At 44.0% G+C, this 22,361-nt stretch overlaps 1 protein-coding gene across 3 annotated transcripts; it reads right to left on the reverse strand.

Annotated features, from left to right (window-relative positions):
- Positions 1 to 952: 952 nt before the first annotated feature.
- Positions 953 to 20,143, reverse strand: sh3bp4a (SH3-domain binding protein 4a). Of its 3 annotated transcripts, none has more exons than XM_035636234.2 (5): positions 19,925 to 20,143; positions 13,393 to 13,560; positions 10,643 to 12,990; positions 3,307 to 3,495; positions 953 to 3,159 (listed from the first exon to the last, which is right to left on the reverse strand). In XM_035636234.2, exons 2-5 carry the CDS (start codon positions 13,514 to 13,516, stop codon positions 2,935 to 2,937), a joined length of 2,886 nt encoding a protein of 961 aa, XP_035492127.1. In that variant the 5' UTR covers positions 13,517 to 13,560; positions 19,925 to 20,143; the 3' UTR covers positions 953 to 2,934. The 3 variants fall into 3 exon arrangements, with proteins under 3 accessions (XP_035492127.1, XP_035492120.1, XP_035492137.1); XM_035636227.2 differs by having other exon boundaries at positions 19,835 to 20,143; XM_035636244.2 differs by having other exon boundaries at positions 20,067 to 20,135.
- Positions 20,144 to 22,361: the final 2,218 nt, after the last annotated feature.

Here is a 22,361-nt window from a genome sequence, read left to right on the forward strand (position 1 = left end):
GATGTGAGGAAACGCTGATGACGGTAGATTTACTTTTATCTAATCAAGGCATGGGCCTTTTACTTTCGACCAGACCCACGGGGTGAACATGTTTCCGCACACACACACTCACACACGAAAAAAAACAACAGCGGATGAAACAGGCCAACAGCTCATCCCAAAGCTTTTCATCTCACCATCTGCTTTGCATTTGGAAAATAAAGCTCAAAGCTGTCAAGTAAAATTAAATCTGTTTAAAAAGGCAGCTACACTTCATGTTTTCCTGAGAACAATGTATGGAATGACAATGTGAAAACAAACCAGTGTGTAGAAATCATTGTATTTGTATAATCATTTTGTCCCTAATGTTTTAAAATGTAAATACATTTGAGGACAAAAATGCATCTGCAGCATTACAGCCTCAACTGTTCACTATGTCTATTTTTCTATTTTTCAAATATTATTTCCAAGGAATGTTGAGGGTGAGTCATTGAAAGGCAAAGAAAGGGTCTGTCAAGGTGGCCTGTCCTCAGAGGCAGACTAATCATCTGCTTTAATTAAGTACATTAGACAGTGTGTGTGTGTGTGTGTGTGTGTATGTGTGTGTGTGTGTGTTTTCTGGGAAAGTGAGCATGTGGATGGATTTGTGTTCACTCGAGTGTGACGTTTGTGTATGAGTAAGTGCATGAGATCATTTGTGCGTGACATTAGGATGTGTGTGTGTGTGTGTGTGTGTGTGCAGTAGGACTCTGCTGTATTGTCTATTTGGAATTCATGATGGCGCCGTTGCACAACACAGTCACTTAATGAACGCTCCTTTACAGAAAAACCCTAAGGCATCATATCTGGTTCAGAGATGACACAATAAAATAATATCTTCTAAATACAATTTTTACTGGCAGTTGATAGTTATTACTTGAATATTGATTAGTATTTGTTTGCACATGTACACACAGGGATTTTCATTTCACAGTGTTATCAATTTTTCAGTTTTATTGAACAAAAAACACTGAACAGATTTCAGATCTGCGACCTGTCACGGTTGATACAACGTCACCGAAGAATGTTTCAATATTCAGTCAGTGTTTGGTACAAATATATAAAAAAAACATATTACGAACAGATACGGGGACACTGCAGCAGCCACAAAACATACAGAAGAGAAACACTGAGAGGACGGTTGAAATAACCACAGAAAAAGAAAATGAAAAAAACATCAAAAGCATCATAGCGGATTGATTATTCATGCCGAGTTCAAAGACAAAAGGGCTTCGTTAAATACAAATTGAACAAAAAACGAGATCATTTCTGATTGTGTGTGTTTTCACATCTCAACAAAAATCCCATCTGATTTCGGGAACAAAAGACCACACGAATAGAGATAAGATATGGATTCAGAATAATTTATCGCACAATATGATGTGGGAGGGATGGATTGATGGTCCGGAGGGAGGGTTGAGGGACGAGGGGATGGTGGTACGGTTTGAGGGATGGAGGGAGGGTTGTGGACGGATGGATGATGTGTAAAGTAGATGCTGGTGTGAGACGGTAGAGAACCAGGGGTGAACTGTAACAGTCTCAGCTCGCAAGCTCGATGGAAAGAGTCGCCTAATTGCTGCTTTCAGAAAAAAAAGAAAAAAAAATCATATCTATAGCCGTGGTCGTTGTTCCCCGAACCTACTTTTAAAACTTCATTTATGACTATACTGAGAATAAGAATGTGGTGTCCTGAAGCCCCAAGTTCACAGGTTTACTGCAGCTGATGAAACACAGAACATCCTCTGATTAATCCGGTTAAAATATACACAGATATAATTTGATTTATTCTGCATTGCCAAAAAGATTAAAAAAAAAAAAAAAATGAATCCAAACTTACAACAATAATGCTATATAACGGCACCTTTTGTTGGGATTTCTAGCTGAAAAGGAAGTTATGTGGTTGTCAATTTCGTAAACTTTGACCAATCAAAAAATATATGTTTTAAATCTGGTAAACAGAAGTTCTCACTTCCACGAAGTGCAAAACCAGAGAAACACTGTTCATGATACATTATCTGTATTAAAATAGAAGTATATCTTGCATCAGGAGACATGCGTAAGTATTAAAGTTAGCATCGAGCTCGCCGTTTTTGGCAAAAGTCAAAAGTTCTTAACGTGTAAATGTGTGAAACCATTTCTGATTTCGTTTTGATTGACGACATATTTTGAAACATCCAGTGGGCCAGTGAGAGGCTAATTTCTAATAGTAACTGCCAATTAGAAATTGGAGGGGAAATTGCTTTAAGTGAGCGGTCAGTTTCAGTAAGTGTTCACGTCTGAACTGCAGTGGTTGAGGTCTCTGATGTCCTGAGAAAGCACAACTCATGCAAACTTTTAATTAACCGGAGCAAAATAGGGGGAGAAAAAAAATGAGAGCAACAGAATGTTAACACAGTCTGAGACAGGAAGAGAAAATGTAGAGAGATAAAGACAAAATATGGAAGATGTCTGAAGAGATGAAGTGATCAAGAGGAAGAGTGAGGTAGAAAAGGAGATGAAGAGGAGTACAAGGGAAATAAAGCAGAACAAATATAACAAGAGGCATAAAAAAAAAAGAAAACAGAAAGAGGCAGATCCTTCAGTTTCACATTGACTTTTCCAATGCCGGAATTTCGTCCAATGGCGTTTCTACCTCTGGTGTTCAGCGTTGCATCGGTACCAAACCAAGACTCTCGAGGAGGCCAGCGTGTACAGCATGGACCTAAAGAAGAAAGGCTGAGGAAAGCCTAGAGATTTATGATTTAATCTCTCATATCCATCCCAAAATGTGTGTCCTAAGTACAGTCCCTCAGACTGTCCACTCGAGTCAACCAAACTCTCTGCACCAGCGATCACTGACCAGCGATCACTGAGCCTAGGCAAACTTCTGCCACAAAAAAAGTCCTTGCGCACTTCTGTAAAGAGAGGAAAAGCTCTTCAGACGGCAAAGTCTCCGTATCCGGTGGGGCAGAAGGCGGCACTGCGGAGGCTGTCCAGGCAGTTGACGAGGATGAGCGTGCCGGTCAGGTGCTTCCACCTCTTGGTGATGGGGTTCCTCATCTTGTCCAGGCCGAGGTGCAGCTCCTGGATCACGTCACGGTAGCTGTCCCCGACGTGGGCCGCCCACGTCAGGAGGAAGTCGTAGGCTGGCTTCCACATGGACTGAATGGAGTCACAGAGGGGTCAGAGATAAAATGGAAAGGAGAAGCTATTAAGTACGGAAGGCAACAGATTGGACGCAAATATTTGATTGTCTTTGCTTTAGATTCTACTCTGGTTTTCCCCTGGGTACTTTCTCAAATGTCTCACCTCGCTGTCCAGCAGCCCGTTCCTGTCGCAGTGTGGCGCCTCGTAGGCCTCCATCTGCTGTCTTGACACGCGGGCCAGTTTCTCGGCCAGCTCCCTCCACCGGGACGCCACCTCCACGGCGGTGGTCAACAAGACAAAATCCAGGACCAACCTGGCAACCAGACCCTGGCAGTCCATCTTCAGCAATGCCTGAGCGGGGGGGAAGAGAGACAGGGCAGCAGATGAATGGGGGTCTTAATTTACAGGATGATTGAGCTTTTAATAAGGCAGAACTGTAAGTGTGTGGAAGATCTGAATAGCTGTGAGATGAATGGGCTGCAAGAAAAAACAAGGGCCGTCACCAAGGCTGCTTTCAGACATGCGCTGAAGTTCAGAGCCCCCTGCATGCAAGAACCAGACACCATCCCCTCGCCTGACTGTTCCAGAAATGTTCCCGCTGTTCTTCATATGTGAACGGCAAACTCAAAGAAATTTATCACTAATGCTTTCAGGTGGAAAAAACCTTGTTGTATAGACGTATAGCCCCTCCGAGATCAGTTCTTTCAACTCGTCACGTGGGCAGAATAGCGAACCTGAAAACAGAGGATGCTGTTGTTACGGAGAAACACTGTGTCCTCCCTGTGACAGAGCGCACGAATATAAACCTTAACCTCTCCCCTATAAGCAGCCGTGCCCTGCAGGCTGAGTGGAAAATATGATGCAGGGAAGAGGCACGACAGCCGCTGAGGTGCTTTTTTTTTTACTGAGAAATATAAAATAAAATAAGAAGTGTGTGTGTGTGTGTGTGTGTGTGTGAGTGTGTGTGTGCGTGTGGCAATTCTGAGATAAGATTTGGGTTCGGGAGAGCAGGGGTCTCAACAACTGCTGTGTCTCACATCCACACAAACATTTTTTTTTACTATGGACCTAAGCACGCTTGAACAGAGGGTCAAATTTTCTCACTTTAAGAAGTTTAAGATCTCCTGGTATGTGCCATTTTGAGCTCAGACTCCAAAGGATGAGCCACAGGGGCCAATTAAAAATGACGGTAAAGGAATCCAACAAAGCAAAAGCAAGGAGGGATGGAAGGGAAAAAAAGTCTCATTTTACAATCTGCTCACATGCACAGTACGGGAACATTGGACTCTTATGGACCCCTGATACGTAACGTTTTTTTCCGATGACCAAAAAATTCTAGAAAGTGAGCATATAGACAATTAACGATGAGGAGAGAGTCGGTCTCCGACGAGCGATCGAGACAAAGTACAGCTTTTACACTGCTGCACCTGGAAAATGGTTTCCATTGACAACCACCGATGTGACCCCCTGCACTAATGGAATCGACGCTCAACCAAGACTAATATATTATTCGCCAATCAATTTCTTCCCAGTAATTGATTAATTATTAACGTCCACCGAGATACGCTTGAGTTTACTTCCACAGTTTCCCATAATTTCAATGAGAAGGAACCGATGATGTGGCCGTAGATCCGTAGGAAGAGAAATACATTTCGTTTTGAATTAATCGGAAAAATGAAAATAGAGGTGTGCGTTCGATTGGTACACTTCCAAATCCTTCATTTAAATAAACTGCTCGAGTCAGCAAGTCGGATGACCTTGGAGTGTGGATTTGTCCGCAGGCTAGCAGACTATTCAACACATTTGGCAAATGACAAGACAGGATCTCTTTTAGCCTCCTCTACTTTGGATTGTAGGTTTAAAGCATATGCATATGCATATTCCTGCTCCCCCTCTCTCTCTCTCACCCTCTCACCCTGCGTGTCCCTATCTCTCTCCACCACCTGGCTGACGAGCACTTTGGCCTTCTACCGTGATGTCCTCCGTCTGCTGATTCAGGCTTCAAACACAGGTTTCAGTCTAAATATAGACCCTGGTCAGGCCGGGCTATCCAAACACAAACACACACACACACACACACACACACACACACTTGAGCCGCCCGCTGTCTGGAGATGAGCATGATGTGTTCGAATGCAAATCGGGAGATGTGTCCCTTTATAGCCGGAAAGGATTAAAAGCAGGAGACACAGTATAGGGAACAGGAAGGGAGTCTTTGATTCAAATTAAAGCTCAGGGCTATCGGGGAGGGCGCATAGGCGTACTCATGAGATAATCAAATAAGAATTTTGTTTTCTGGGAAAAAAAAGAAGAAAAGCCAAGTGTCATCTACCTCCTAGACAAACGCTGCACACACGAACTGCACCAGATGGAGATGAGAGGTCAGCGTCTTGCACAAGGACACTTTGTCAGCTGCTGATTCAGGCCCCTCTCCTTTTTGCACACTAATGTTATACATTAAGCTTTTGTTTTTTTAACAAATTTGCAAAAATGTCAGTTTGTGATTTATTTGACACAGTGTAGGCAGATTTTTTATCTGTATTTAATCAAGTCTATGATAAAAGATGTGACGACTCGAAAGCATCAAAGGCAGCCTGAGGATGGAGCGTTTTTTGGAGCGTATGTAATTGTATCATCTGCAGCAAAAATTTGACTTATTTTACTGGTTAACAGGAATTACGTTTATAGTGAAGCGTCAGAGATAGACCCCTGTGGCACTGCATTGCCGATTGTGAGAGGGCCTGATGAGTAACGATGCCTCTTGCAAACGATAAATCGATTAAGTTTGACAGATTTTATTAATAAAATGCGAGAATGCCAAAGTGACCGGCTCTATCTGCAGCCGCATCGCACCACATTTTCTTCCATCTACTCTCCTGTTTTCTGCCTGGGACTGTTGACGTTTCCGCATCATTAACCGACAAGATGATTTTCTGATCTATTAATAGAAGAGCGCCTGCTCCATCAGAGACGAAAGTGTCTGAAAAATATGAGATAGCGGGGCGACCTGCGGGGAGCCCCGGGGCAGACGGACAGACCGAGCTGACAGCTGACTGGGGGACTGTCAGCTGAATGAGCTTCCACTTCCAAAAACCTCAACAGGAAGGAGGGGGGAAGGGCGGGGTGGTGGGTGGAGCATGGCGGACAATGATAGGGGCAGGTATGAAAGAGAGAGAGAGGGAAAGGGAAGGAATATGAGGCAGGCGAAAGGAGGGGAGAGGAGAAAGATAGAACGAGAGAGAGAGAGAGATAAGAGCTGCAGCAGGAAGGGAAAATGGAATTTATTCGGTTGTATTCCATTTGTTCACAGCACAAAACATGGAACTGTCATAAATACTCATTCTTTGGACTGAAATTTAAAAAAAAAACATTTGTATGCGATCACTGCAGTCCTTAGACTCAGCAGGTCCTTTTTAACATTTCATAAATAAATAAGATATTACACCAACTTTAAAATGTGTCTCGTCTGAATTCCCCTGAGAACTCAAAACTGAGCGAGAAACTGAATGTGCAGCCGTTTCTGTGTATTCTCATTGCATTTACAATCAAATCTGACCATTTTTGTTTGGCCAGGTATCATTGGGAGTCAGGTAGTGGCTCTGAAAAAAATAAAATAATCAACTCCTCGAACAAACGCCGCATGCCACGACTCGTGTAAAGATTTCAGCTGTCTGCAAACAAAAGCGCTGTTTGTCTTCAGCCAAAAGGAGGATTTAAGGGACGGGAATTAAACGTGATGTTCCTCACGTTCAAACAACCGGGTTAATGAACAGTCTAAAAAGAGAAAAACAGGCACCCGACAAATGAAAATGAAAAACACATTAAACTTGGCACACGTTTTCAGGGAAGTTATGTACAAACAACCCCATCGCCTTGTATTTTGTGGATATACTTCTCATCTTTCTGTTTTTCCAACATTAAACTATTTTCAAAACAACAAATGCGGTCACACAACTGTATCTTGCTGCCTTCAAAAATGTCAGCTCAATCCCGGTATCAGTCTAATTTGCCAAATCTTCAGATGTGGCCAAGAATGCAAATGAAGAATGAAGAAAACAGATATGCAAGCGTTCTCACTTGCTTTGGTTGAGGAAACCCTTTATTTCACTCGTCACTTCGGACCAGTCTCGTCCTTTCTGGAGCAGGTTTTTCTCCGCTGTGATTTTCCTTGAAACCCCCTCGGCTCTGACAAACGTTCCTCCTGCTCAGCTTGCACATGACGTCTTGTTTCTAGTTCGTGGTCCTACACACCTGCCGCAGCCAGTTCTAGATAATCCGGCCGGCTTTCAGTGACACATCACTTAACATTAACATGCTATTTCTTATTGGTTGTGACAGGGGGACTGAGGCGGCTGCACACTTGTGAAAAAAAGTCTCATTTTCTGAGCTGTGGACTCTGCTCACTGTGGTGCTGTAAAGTGTTACGGCCGAAGGCCCCGGTTTCAGACAGGAGTAGTCTACGAGCAGCGGATGGATTACGTCCCCTGCAGGAGTGCTTCACCTCGCCTTCTCTGCGCGGATCTATTATTAAACAACACTCTCCCGGCCTTTCAGCCACTGACAAGCACAAGGGATGTCTTTCTCGCTCTGTCCTCGGCCTTCGTAACTCGAGCCGCGGCGTTAAAAGATCTGCCGGGGCGGTGTCGGATGCCCCCCCCCCCCAACGGACAGGCCTCGGAGCTCAGTCCTGATCAATAGCTGCTCACATTTCACATGGGAACACCTGTCGGCTACAGCGTGGCACAGAGGGGGAGGCGTGATGAGCTGCTCTGACGCCGAAGACTCGGGGAGAATGCTCGTTCTGCTGCAACACTTTCATTCATCAGAGATGCGGCGTTGAAGTCGGGCAGCTGAAATGCAGCACCGCTCTGCTTTGAACCTCAAGAGAGGGGGAAAACTTAGCTCTATTTATTTCAGATTGTGTATACACTTTTACCAACTACACTTGAAATCCTTGCGCCTTTCCACAAGCAGTGTGTGTGAGAATCCATTTTTTTTTACCTGCGGTAAATGTGTCCGAACTCGTTCTCCCCCACTTGTATCAGTTCTCACATCCACAAAAAAAAAATTTTTTTCTTCTCATTCGCTTCCTCCTCTCATTACAGAAACCCCAGGTGAGAGACAATGAGGCCATGGAATCCTGGAGTCTCATGACCTCTACCCGCCCACGCCCTTCATCGATTCTCATTCGACGCTCCACTGATCCACTTTAGATGAGAATGTTCCATCCCATCTTTTTCGAATACGTCTTCCCAATGAACTAATTTGAAAAAAAAAGAAGGTGTGGTCCTCCAAAAATGTGGACCGACATGTTGTGTAATATAATTACAATGTTTGTCCCTTATGCAGGGTACAGTAGTTTGCATTAAGGTAGAGCAGATAAAAGCGACATTATTAAGAGAAAACAACAAATGCCTTGTTTGCTAATCGTGGATTAAAGCCAGAGGTCCTCACTGCAGGAATGTTTCATTCACAGGGCACACGCACACACACACGCGCACACACACACAAACACACACACACACTTCGGGAGTAGGCAAATTCAAATTCTTTTTCCCTACCAGGTATATAAAATGTTAATTTATTAGACGAACCAAATTCTTTTATCCTCAAAGTAGGGTACAAGAAAAATAGCTACATACAAATTAAGAATCTCATCTATTATTCCGCTGAAGGCAAGTGTCCATATATTTCACTATTAAACACAATGGCAGGGTTTAAAATCAGTTTTTTTCTGTTGCTGTGTTCAGCCATGATCATGTGAGGGTCAAATTCCATACAATTACAAACCATGTATTGGTCTTTGTATGTGCTGTCACACTTTACACTACATACATTGTTCCATACAAGGAGCTCAGTCGAGTCAAGTATGAAGCCCAGTTTAGAGATAGTAAAGTACAGGTACAGCCTTTCATGCCACATAAAAGCATGCCTCCTTAGCTTTAAACTCAGTGAGATTGTGGGGAGGTCACATGACTTGTAGCCAAACAAGGAGAGGCAGCTACATGTGAACTGCACACTAAATAAGTACCACTCTCCTTGATCGTAACAGCTGCTATTCAGCAAAGGCACTTTACCCTCGAGCTGCTGCGGCGTAGCTGCCATCGAAACACCTGTGGCCATGCGAAGCATGTCACTGTGACAGAAGTGAGTGCACGCTTCATCAACTCTGTCTGGATAAACAGCAGTTGCGAAAAAATATATTTTGCTAAAGTACTTTTTGAATAATGGCGTCTAATGAGGGAAATGTCTCGGGACCGTTTTTCCTTCCCCAGGGGTGCCAGCGCTGTCAGATAGAAAAACACACCGAGGCCTGTGTGTGTCCGCTTGACAGAATTGTTTTCGCTCAAACTCCAGATGTTAATTTATTTTTACTGTGCTTTCCCTTTATAGGGTTTTCCCCTCCAGCCCCCACCCCACCCCTCATATTCCATGTGATGTCTGTTCCCACTGTGAGCTACCTCAGGCTCTAACACAAGTTGTTTACCACCCATGTAACTGGGCGCAAGGATTCAGATCCTCCCAGCGTCAGACGCTGACATTTTTCTGGAATCGAATGGGTCACGGATTCCTGCGGGAAGGGGAGTCAGTTTCCCTATTCAATACAAAACTGGGATGAGACAGCAAAACATACCAATGTGAACGGGCGGGAGAACAGTTGCATTGCCAAAAGATTAACCCACTGAATAGATACTACATGGGAATGTGATGGGACTTGACAGGAGTGAAAATCAACGGCACCTTCTATGTCACATTGTCCGACTGCAACACAGGCTGAGGAGGAAGAAATCATGTTGGGAGCCGTGGTTGTCAAAATGCATTCGTAAATCAGGGAACAAGCAACTCAAACTGTTTAGTAAATTGCATTTTTGTTCTTTTAGGCCTCGACAAAGCTTAAATAATGATGCAGCAAGCAGCTGAAAGACACTGATAGAAGTCATCACTCACTCGGTTCATAATGTACATCATTTAATCTATTGCAGCATTGTTAGGGTAATGTAGTTCTTATTTCTTTATATTTATCTGGGATGCAAATGCTTTGAATGTTATTTCAGAGGCAGAGTTGGAGGATAATAGGGTAATGGCCCCAATTATTTTTTTTTAATGTTATTTCTCTACTCAAGGACAATTCACTATTCTTTCCAAAAGGATTATAGTGTTCAAGCATAACTGCAAATATTCTCCACAATGCCATAATTTTAAAGATCAGGTTCATTGTTTTGACCTTTAGAAAAAAAAGCGATGCACTTCAGAACTGCTGGTTAAATAACCATGGAGTTAAAGAGGAAGAACATGCTGTATGTGAAATCTTGCCTTGCTTAACGACATCTTAATGTAAAATTATTGTTCTTTCCCTTTCTCCTCCAGCATTTCTCTGCCAAAATACTTAATAAGTACTTTGGTAGAGAAATGCTTAATAAGTACTTAAAAAAGTGATGACTTTTATGAACATTGAAAACTACACTACAAAACACTACTACAGCCATGTTCTTCTTACCATCATGAGTTCCCTCTGGAAGGACTTCCTCTCCTTGCTCTCCATATTGGTACACTCCTCTTTGAGTTTCTCCAGAACTGACGCCACCTTCTCCGGCTCATTGTCCAGCTCGGTCCGGCAAAAATAATTCAACGGCAAATTCCCGTACCCCAGGGCATCGGCAAACGCTCTCCAGTTTCCTACATTCTCCATTAAAACCGTCCTCACGGTTGCGTAAATGTATGTAAGAAATTTGCAAGGCTTCAGGATCTGTTCCAGCAGCATGGCGGTTGTTAGGTCTGGCCCACACCAATAAATGGGCTTGACCTTACCCAGAACCAGAACGTTCTTGGCATGGACAAGCCCCATCTTCCCCTGATAGTATCCAATGTACCACTCCTTGGTCCGCAGCTGCCCTCGCAGTTTGATTTTCTCCTCACTAAGCAAAGCAATAACATCCCCCTTCCTGTACTCCAACAAATAGGTGCTCTTGTGCTGCCTGATCACTGTTTTGATCAATTTCCCAAATTTTAGGTTGGTAATGCACCGGTCCTGAAACTTTGGGTATTTGGAGGTGACGGCCAGCGGTGAGAGGACAATCTTATCCACTTCTTTCTTTTTCAAGAACCTTCTCTGGCCTGTTGTCCTCGATCCAGTATTTGGTGGTGGCTGTGGGGTTTGGACACAGAACTGGGTGATGATACAGTCGAGGGCATCCTTGACTTGAACCCTGAGAGTGAAGTCTGAGATGCTGTTGGGGTTGTGCGATGTTATCATGTACAGGAGCCTGCTGACCTTTCCCAGTTTGACCTGAAATCCACGAATCATCCCAGCCCCTTCTATCGCCTTCACCTGGTAGTTTGACATGTTGGAGTACAATCCCACCTGGAGGTCCTGAGGGTACCCCAGCACAAACTGATGCTTCCCCCACAGCTGAAGGGCCACTGGGGGAGTCGAAGTAGCCTGCCGTCCCACCTCGCTTACCAACAAGGACTGGGGGGCGCAGTCATGCCCAAACATAGCCAAAACTGTCTTGAAGGAAGGGTGGATGTGCTTGGGGCCATAGACGCCCAAAGTTACTTTCCTTTGAACATGGTCCCAAACAGTCATATTGTGGCTGAGGTACTGTGACTGAACCACAACAGCCAAATACATGCAAGGCTCTAGACTATCCAACTGCACCTGGACTGTATCCTTGTAAATGTAAGCATTTGGGATTGGTGTGTAAGGCCCTTCTTTGCAATCACTGCGAACACAAAGCACTTCAGCAGTGTGACAACCGTCTTTCTTCACAGTTACTGATACCATCATCTCCAGCGTGATGAAAGATTTGGTCTCCATGTTGCTTAGCTTTATTTCCACCACAGGGCTCACAGCGGAGCAGTGGTCAGTGTGAAGCCCCAGTGGAGGGTCCAGTAAGGCTTTCATGGAGATCTGCTGGTAGTCTCCATGGCTGACATGGCCCTCAGGGATGTGCACACTGATATGGGTGTCTGGAAGCTGAACAACCCCTCCATTACTGTCCAACCTGCAAACTATGTTGGTTTCCACTGGCTGTGTCTGGCCCCATCCGGGACTCTGGCCCAAGGAGTGAAGGTCATGACAAGACCGGGCTAGCTTTCTGTGGTTTAACCAAGCAGTCCTAAAATCCTCCCTGCTCTGGAACTGCTCTGGTGAAGGAGCACTAAGGCCCTTGAAGAACCCCGAAGACGGTAAGGTTGGATTAGATTGGGCCTGCAGAACGGACAGTTCTGAAAGACTATGAGACCGTTTACTCCTGAAAAATGGATTATCCCTGGAGAGATTAGGTTCAACCTCTTGCTTTGGGCTGGTGGGGTTGGTTGTGTTAACATCGCAGCTGCTGAATCCATTTATTGTGCTTGTGTTAAAGTTGGTGCAGGATGATGGTGATGCCAGAGCGTCAAACAGAATAAGGTCTGATGAGTTCCTTATACCCACATCTTTGCAGTTTTGATCTAAAGTACTGATCGGGGGTTTCAAAGAGAAGGGGCTGTTGTTGTAAATTGGGGAGGGCTTTAAGGTCATCCCTGTCCACTCCCCCAAATCTCCAAAGTCCTTTGACCCATCCTCGTCTCCCTCACCGAGACTGTCGATCATCCCGCTGTCGCTAAGCGAAGAGTTCCTGACGTTGACCAGTTGGACGTAAGCAGCTGGGATGTAGCCCATCTCCATGTTGTTGTGGGCATACCACCACTCGCCACCTGACGTGTCCAACACATAGAGGCGATCACCTTTGGAGAATTTCAGTGTGGTGAAGCTGCTGGGGCAGTAATCCTTTATGGCAACCACTTCCTGTGCAGCTCCATAGGAGGATGAAGTGTCCAGCCTTAAGGCACTGGGAGAAGGCACTGAAAAGGAAAAAATCATGGTCTTCTATTTGTCTTGATTGCAAGGTGTTTTGTAACAGGTTTGGACCTATTTTAGACAAGTGCACTTAATCATTCATGGGCTGATTATCATCATCACCATCTGAATGCAGCTACAACATTTACACATCACTAGTTAATTGTATGAGCAGATGAACTGCATAATTGACTATTTTTAGTCCACCTCATTAGCGTATATGGAGCATGTAAACAAAGCTCTAATTCAACTAGTGAAGTGAAAGAGCAAGAACATGAATAGGACTGTTTTCAATTCATGAAATCATTTATTTGCAAAAGATGAAAAGCAAATCATTAAAATAACAGATTTTTTTTTTTCATGACAAAAAAAAAAAGCAACAAAATGTGAGGCAACATGTGACTGACCTTTGACATCATTGAGACTGGCCCCGGTGACCCCTTCGCTGAGGTCAATGAGTGTTCCCTCAGACTTACAGCGAGGGAGGACGTGGTTGTTGTTTGTCACTCTCACGATTCGATGGGCAGCCATGGCCTAGTGCTTTCCGTAGCATTCGCTCATTGGCAGCTTTTCATCTGGATGGGAAACGAACACAAAGGATTTCACGGTGGAAGCAGCCAGCAAATTTCACACACATCTGCATTCCCAGAATTTCACAGCTTGGGATGAATAAAGTATTTATCTATCTATCTGTCTATCTATTCAGGCTGCAAGCTGACGCTCTACTCTGGTATCGCTCCATTATCCAAAAGCAATGCTGGAGTACGAAGCTTAATTTTCTAGATCAGTAGCATACTTAGCAGCAACAAGGGTCAGAGCGATGCAGCAGAAAATAAAGTTGACGAATAGCATTGCTTTTTTGGGGGGGGGACTGAGTGAAAGATGCGCTGAGGAAAGAAATGAGCTACCAGCTGAACAAGGGGAAGTTTTATCCCAAAAATCAATGCAAATAACTCGCGAGAGAGACAAATCGAAAAAAGCAATAAAGGCACAGAACCAAAAGGTATCCAAGTATCGAGTGAAAGTGACAATGAAGAAGGTTGGAAACATAAATGTAGAGCACGAGGAAACAGTGTCGTGAGCACACTTTTCAAAATGGTGACATAACATTTATTTATTTGATGCAATACAAACTCTCACTGTATCAACTAAGTAACCAATTTGTGTATGAAAACACAAAGTCAGCAGAGGACTGTAATCCGATTAGAGGCTGCACAAAACTGTTTAGCAGCACACGTTGCTCCCCCCAGTCGCAGGAGACTTCGTTATTTATTTATCCAACAGGATGTGGCGAAGGGGGCGACAGCAGGAACATTTGCATTTGCACGCTAATGATGCCGTTCTAATCTGATGAAAAGCAACACAGACTGCAGAGGCCGCCGTGTAAAACGCCTTTTCGCTGATTATCTTCATTAGAGCTTTCACGTTTGGAGCGGGAAGTATTCACATTACAAAGGATTTTAATTCACGTGCAATGTTTTCAACAACACCAGCATCCATCGGAGAGAGACCATCAGGTTTATGAGCAAGGTTTGATATAAATTATTCAGAATCCCCCAGCAATGAGATACAAGATATTTGGCCAGAACTTCCCAAATTATTAAATCAACTCTGAATACACACATCCATGCAATCAACCGAAAAATATGACTAACAATTTGGCGCACTGAGGAGGTTCCTGTGAGATCTTGATTCTTACTTCTAATATAATAAAATCACAGTGATGCACCTGTTGCTCTATGTGCAAACTTAGATTCATGGCAAACATATCTAGACCCACGACACATAATTCTGACAACTTGTCAATCACAAGACTGCTCATTAAAGTTTTCAAAGGTTAGAGATCAATTATGAGGCTTAAAAACGTGCATACTTAGTCAAAACAATAAAAAGTTCAGCTTTTTTTTTTTTGCACTGAGCACTGCAGATAATTCTGTAAGACACCTGAGATTTGTTTCAGAGCACTTTCTCATTGGCTGATGAGTAAAACTGTAGCAGAGCATTGTTGCTTGTTTAAGGGCTGCATCTGTTCACCCAGGAGCCCAAGCCGAAAGCCAGTCCAACTCCTCCGAGGTGACATTTCATTTTCAATCTGCACCGTCTCCCCTCGTCAGGGCGCTGGGCACCCGTCGATAAAAAGTGAGCACTTAGCGAGCCTGTGATCAATAACAAGCCGGCAGACAAAGACACCGTCGCCCGCTTTGATGCAACACCGAGGTGATCCCCTGCTTAATGCAGCGGAAGGCGAGGACGACTGAGAGATGAAGAGAGAAAAAACATAAGAAGAAAAGAAAATGGGAATTGGATGCTGCTGTTCTTCTGCGACAGGAAACGCAGCGGGAGGCTGAGCAGCTCGCTGGGTTCCTCTAAAAGACCTCTGCAGATTCACACTCAGCCTCCTGGAAGCTGAAAGCTTTTGTTGCAGGAGAAAACATCAGCCATCTAACCTGCGTATGACCTTGTCTGAAACGATGAGACTTTTACAGACAGGGTTCTTCGGGTCACACAAGTTACAGCATATGCAGAATTTGGGGGAAATGAATTTTACTTTTCATCTACTTCACATTAGCAGGGAAATTTCAATTACAGAGAAAGGAAATGCCCCCCCCCCAAAAAAAGAAGCTTTCAGGGGATCAGCAGCAGACTGCTGGAGGGCTTGTGGGTTGGCCGCCCTCAAAATAGAATAACAGGGATATTTCTTTACCCCCACCGGTGCACTCATATGTGATTGGATGAAATTATTAACTTGTTTCAGTGAGACTGACAGGGTGGAGGAGCGGTGGGCACGCCGGGGAGCCGAAGGTTTAATTAGCCGAGAGTCAGGCGGCCCTAATCCCTGGATGAATGTCGCCGTAATAACCGTTTCCAGCAGCCATATGCACGCCGAGGGTTTATCGCTTCCCCATCGCGGCTGTTTTAAAATGAGCAGATTACAGGACGGAGAGAGAGAGAGAGAGAGAGAGAGAGAGAGAGAGAGAGAGAGGCGCAGCAACACGGAGCTGTCAAATGTGTGGCTGGGAAACAAAAACCTGTCCTGTCAAACATCACACCGCGTCAACGGTATGTAATATTTAAATTGAAATTCCGCTCCAGTGCAGCTCAGCCTGAGTCACGGTTCTTCACATTCAGTTTAATAACACGAAATGAAGACGTTAGGATATCAGTGGACAACATCTACAAATATTAACTCCCCATGTTTTTTTTATATTAAAAAAAATCACTTTCCTTTCCCTCCCTGTGTCACCTGCTGACGATAAAACCTATTGCATAATGTGTCTATTTTTCAATATCTCCGAATTATTGGTGAGCTGGGTCAACGCGGGCTCTTTCTCTTTCTCGTTTCAGTCCGCCAAGAAAAGAAAAAAGTAGAGCACCCTGAACGTGATTGATTGTTTAACTTTTTCTTTATCAGTGCAACAAGCTGCAGCTTTCCTGTCTCCTTCTCTGCGCGTTGTGCTCGTCCCGCTTCATGTGCAGTATTTTGCATAAAACTGAATACGGGCACTGAATGGATGTAAGTCAGTCTTAGCCTCAGGGATAGAGACACATTAGGTCTCGATGAGTAAGACACCTGACCGGCGATTTTAGGGGGAACAAAAATGTCCTTGGGAGTAAAAATGACCAAAGACAATTCAGATGTGCACCACTGTCCCGTGTGAGCCACCTAAGTGTAGTTTCTAATGTGATCCTGAAATGAAATAAAAGTGCCTCTGAGATACCGATTAAAAAATGCCCAAGTCAGAGAAATGTTGCCCTATAGGTAAAGATATCCTTCAGTAGCCTGATCCAGTTAGAGTTGAGAAACACTCTGCAGCCTTTGAATCCTTGACCTTTCACCCGCTGCCCCCCCCCATTTTTATAGGACTTTATAGGGAAAGAAGTGCCATCAACATCATAGTTCATTAATGGACTGTACACTATCACACAGTTGTCTTTAATGGACAAACTGCTTCGGCTGCAACTTTTTAAATTGTTTATTTTTTTTGCACTTCGTTCTTTGCGATGCGGAGAATCACGCTCGGAGATCTCCTCTGAGCTCGCTCGTCTGCATTTTATAATCTACGAGAATATGCATCCCGCTCTGTTTTTCGACAGTGCGATGGTGCGGCGCTTCTTCGCGCCTTTCCTCGAGGAAAAGGCCCTTATCGCCAACGTGCCTCTGAGTCATCATGAGACGTCTAATAAATCAAAGATAACGCTGTTGCTAATTTAGAAAGAATTATTGAAAAATGGAGGGCGGGAAGCTGATACATTTCTTCCTCCAAAGTGTACAGTACAATGTCATAAACTTGCAGTTATTAAAGGCTCAAAGTGGCGTTTTGGTGTGAGGTAAAACACATAGACACACGTTACATTCCTGCAGGCCGAGTGATTGATTCCTCTCTGGTGGTTTTTCTTACTGTCCTGCAGTTGTTTTTTCCCAGAAAAACACCTGCTGATATCTGACCTGCCGAAAAAAATGAATAAATGAAAAAAACCTTCACTTGGCACAAGGTCAAGTGCATCAGTCTGCTGTGCCGCTCTGCCCCAACTGTTGCTGTTCATCACCGGAGAAATTCATCCCAAAAAATATTACAACACAACCATTCTCTCTCCTAGTTTTTAGTGGCGCTTCCACCGCAGCGCGGAAGGAAAATTCTTCAGCCGCACAGTCTAGGAAGAGGGGAAGAGGAAGTGGCATTTTGGAGCACGTCAACAAGGTCAACTTCAGGGCAGCAGGTCGTTCAACTCTCAACATTAAGTGTTCGGTACATTTCACTGGCGCAGAAGCAAATCACAGAGTAGACAACTTTCACATGAAGCAGCATCTATGATTCCTTGAAAAGGTTTCAGCATATTTATTTTTTATGACATGAGCTGTTAAATCCTCCACAGTAATGTGACAATGCGATGCCAAAACATTTCAAAGGCATTTGTGGTTGATTTTTTAAAAACTAATTATTTTTTTAGCTCCACTTTAATCTTCAAACAGGTTTTTTATAAATATTTCACTTCAACCTGAACCGGACTACAATACAAGGGGCTTCATCTCTCTCATTTTTTTTTCTTCATTATTGCTGCATTTTTATTTACCAAACTTTACCTTCGAGGCAGCTGCAACAAGAAGTCGGTTAAAATGAAAAATGTAAGACAATTTTAAAGCTGAACAGTCAAACATTTGATCCCTCCAGCATCTCAAATGTGCTGCTTTTCCCGGTCGTACATCACTGTGAATGAAACTTGGTGACTGAAACTACCTCATCGGTTGCAGCCTGTGGACTAAATCTACCAATGGGGAGTTTAAAATTCAAAACTATTAGCGTTTTGCGTGTTTATCTGAGGGTTTGTGTGTGAAATATGTCAGCTATTAAAAAAGTTTTTTGAACAGTTGTGCACCTCTGACTGAAGTTCATCAGATGCTGTGTTAAGGTTTCAACATCCCAGTGGGAGCAAAGGCAAATGAGTCTGATCAGTTCATTATACTTGTTGATGAGTTTGGCTTATTGTACGGTCTGTTATGTGTGTGTGTGTGTGTGTGTGTGTCTCTGTATCAGAAAAGTGAGCAGAAAATAAAACCTCAGTTCTGTATAGGAACAAAATACTCTCAAGTAGTATTTGTGCAAGTGTAAGGAACAGCATGCTGTGTGTGTGTGTGTGTGTGTGTGTGTGTGTGTGTGTGTGTGTGTGTGTGTGTGTGTGTGTGTGTGTGTGTGTGTGTGTGTCTCTGTATCAGAAAAGTGAGCAGAAAATAAAACCTCAGTTCTGTATAGGAACAAAATACTCTCAAGTAGTATTTGTGCAAGTGTAAGGAACAGCATGCTGTGTGTGTGTGTGTGTGTGTGTGTGTGTGTGTGCGTGTGTTGAGTGGCAATTCATCACAAAATGGAGTGCACCTTCACATGGGGCCGAAAAACGATGACATGCTTGTTTTCAGGCTAAGCCTCAGGGGTGGGGACAACAGAGTGTTTGTGTGTGTGTGTGTGTGTGTCTGAAGGTGTGGGGTGTGTGAAGATATGATGAAAATGGGAGGAAGAGGAAAAAGAGAAGAGTCCAGGAAGAGATGGAAGGATTAGGAACTATAGGGAGAAAAGAAATAACAAGGGGAAGAAGGACGGAAGCTGAGACAAGTTCGGTGAACTCGCAAACAAGGAGGAGAGGGAGGGAGAAAAGGGGAGGCGGGTGGAAGGTGTATGAAGAGGAGGACAAGAAGAATGGAGATGATAAACAAAAAGGAGTTGGAGGACGAGAAGGGAAAAAAGACAGACGACGATGAACAAGGGATGAGAAGCAAAAAAAACAGGAGGAAGAGAAGGAGGAAGGGAAACAAGTGAGGTGAAGGAGGGAGGGAAGAGAGCGAGGAGGCAGTGAAAGAGAAATGCACATTCCTATTAGACCCATGTGTGTGTGTGTGTGTGTGTGTGTGTGTGCTTTGAGAGAGGGGGGATTTGCAGCTTATCAGATGACCTTATTGGCAGGCGTGCACGCGCGTGTTCGCGTGCACAACACGTGAGAGTAGCCCTGCTAATTGTCAACTTCATCATCTCCGGTCATTTCTCTCGTACAAGCAGCACAACTCGCAATAAGCCGTAATAATTCCCACAATCAATCCTTGAAAGAATTATATATTCTGAAACTACTACAGAACCCATGGTCTAATAATTAGAACAACAACACCAACATGTATTATAGAGCCCCAGCGAGAGAGAACAGTAGGACAGGGCAATGTAAGGATACCACGGCGACGAGAGCAGAGCCGAATTGATCTGCACCGCCTCGTTCTGCTTCATTAACAATACACGCGTGTGAATAGTAAGTGGAAAAGATAATTGGCGCTGATGAAGTCTGAATTTGATCTGAGTGTGAACCGACCTCTCGTTGGCCGGACGCCCGGACGCGCAGAGGGGAGACGGTGTGAGAAGAAGAAGGGTGAACTGGTGCCGATGGAGATCGCGCCCTCACTTTTTCTTCCTCCTCCTCCTCCTCCTCTTCTCGCTATTTCCCTCGCGTCATTTGTCTTCCGAGATTCAAAATAGCGTGCGAATTCAAATGAGGACAGGAAAATAAAAAATAGAAAATAAAAAAGCTTTCTTTTCTCCAGTACCAAGAAGTTGTTCCACCGGTGACAGACGAGAGGCGACGCGCTCCTGTGCGTCTGGGCTCCGGTCTGCCGGAGGACTGGAGGAGAGGCTGCGCGCTGGATGAGGGGCGGTGACGTCACGGGGAGGGCGGGGCCACACACACACACACAAACACACACACACTCTCTCTCTCTCTCTCTCTACACTGCCCAACTGCAGCCATGTTCTCGTGCGCCACGACTGTAATGACTTGATTCACTCATCAGCTCTTAACCCAGTTGAATGATTTATAGGAAAACACACACTCGGCAAATCAGGCAACACTTTACTCATCGCTCGCCTGGGACTTTATTTAGTTTTTTGTTGTGCTATATGACGGCCATATATCACGTCATATCTTGTCTGGGAGCACTTAATTTACATCTTCAGGTTGGGTAAATCATCATCATCATTCTGTCCTGCGCATCTCTCAGAAGAGTGAGGGGCAAACAGGTCCGACTTACACAAAATCCCATTTGCAATAAACACTGTATTTTGTGTTGATAGAGTTTGCAACAAATGTGCAAATGCTGCAATGGAAGAAATACTTCTTTCTCGCGACAGCGGGCTAAATGATGCTTCGGGCACGACAGGTTGTTGACATCTCTGGCCTTTCCCGCCACATCCTCACATTTCACATTACTCAGGCTGTAAAGGGAAAAAAACACAACAACAATCAGTCCGCCGTCTCTCTTGGCCAACTCAAAATCCAATTAGATACAGACATCTAAAAGCACAAAAGCGGATTCCTTCTTTGTCCACAACTTCTTTTCACCTCCTCCCGACTCCCCTGCAGCTCCTCTTTCCCGGTTCTTCTGCTCTCACCCATCAGTATTCTGTCGTTTCTAGTCGCGCTGATTGAATCGTTCATTTGGACTCGCTTCAAAATTCAATCAAGTTGCGAAAAAACGGACACAACAACAAATTGCGCATTACATCTCAAATACCACTCAACACTGCAATGAAATCAGATTTTTTTTAACCACACTGGTTTTGGTATTATCAATTAATAAAAATACACAATCTCTACAGACAGAACATAAAATAATAAACGCAATAAACCTGCCTTTGGAGTAAGTAACGATCAACGCGTCGTGCAAATTGTCCGCGGCGTTTAAGAGCCTCTATAAATAAAGTGGAGCGGAGACGAAGGGTGTATGGCTCAGGCAGCAGGACGGTCTTCCAATTAATGAGGCTCAGTTCATTGAGAGTTCGGTGATTAAATGCCACCAGCGAGACTAAATCCGTCCTCGGGGCCGCAGGGGTCTGTGTGACGCCGTCAACGCACAAACAACACGAAGAAGTGGCCGCTAAACGGGAGGATGTCCTTCTGTCTCGTGCATGAAAAAAAAAAAGATGTGAATTTCACACGTAAAAAAATTGTAAAACGTCAATGTCTCCATTGAAAGAAATGCATAGGAGTTTCCTGCGTTTCCACTGCGGGAAGTTTCCCCCAGGACCCAGGAACTCACCAAGTTCTGCGGAAATCTTTCTGGGGCGGGTTCTACACATCTTTGGGCTGAGGGTTGAAGCACTGAAGATGCCTTATTGGTTTGAGTACTCCAATGTCAGTGCAATGTCTCTGCTCAATAGCTTGTCAAATCTGCTTCTTGACTTTTAAGTCTTGCATTCTGCGACTTTCTGAATGCTCGTTTAGTGTTTCCACTTTTGCAAAGCAGTACATCACAATCCGAAGCAGCAGGATTTGAATCTCCACATTTGTTGTTGTATAGTACTTCTGCGTCACTACCGCCTGGTGGACTGCAGTGGTTCCTCGAAAAAAATAAATCCAGGGGCAATAGAAGTTCCATGTACTTTTTGTCCAAACACGTCAGTTCTGAGAGAGAAAAAAATACAAACTCCTCATGACAGAAGACGATATTTTGATTTCAAAAGTAACTTCTATAAATGCCTTTTTGAGAGTTAATATTACTGATTCCTCCCATGGCAGAAATGGAGAAAAAACAGCTGCCATCGGTCTAATAGACCTTCCTCTTTCATCTCATTGACATAACCCGCTCAAATGATTTGAGCTCTGAAGCAGAATCGATCAGATATGCAGAAGAGAAGATGACGCGCATGTGAGGGTTCTGTATGTGGGGACTGACACGTGTTGGAAATCAGAATCAGAATCAGCTTTATTGGCCAGGTTTGCGTAAACTTACAAGGAATTTGACTCTGTTAATCTTTGCTCTAATCTTTGCTCTCAAAGTACAACACTCACCTAACATATAAAGAATAAAACAGAAAGGACAGAAAGAAATATGAAAAAATACTGT

Source organism: Scophthalmus maximus, chromosome 1 (assembly GCF_022379125.1).
Source record: "Scophthalmus maximus strain ysfricsl-2021 chromosome 1, ASM2237912v1, whole genome shotgun sequence".
NCBI classification, from domain to species: Eukaryota; Metazoa; Chordata; class Actinopteri; order Pleuronectiformes; family Scophthalmidae; genus Scophthalmus; species Scophthalmus maximus.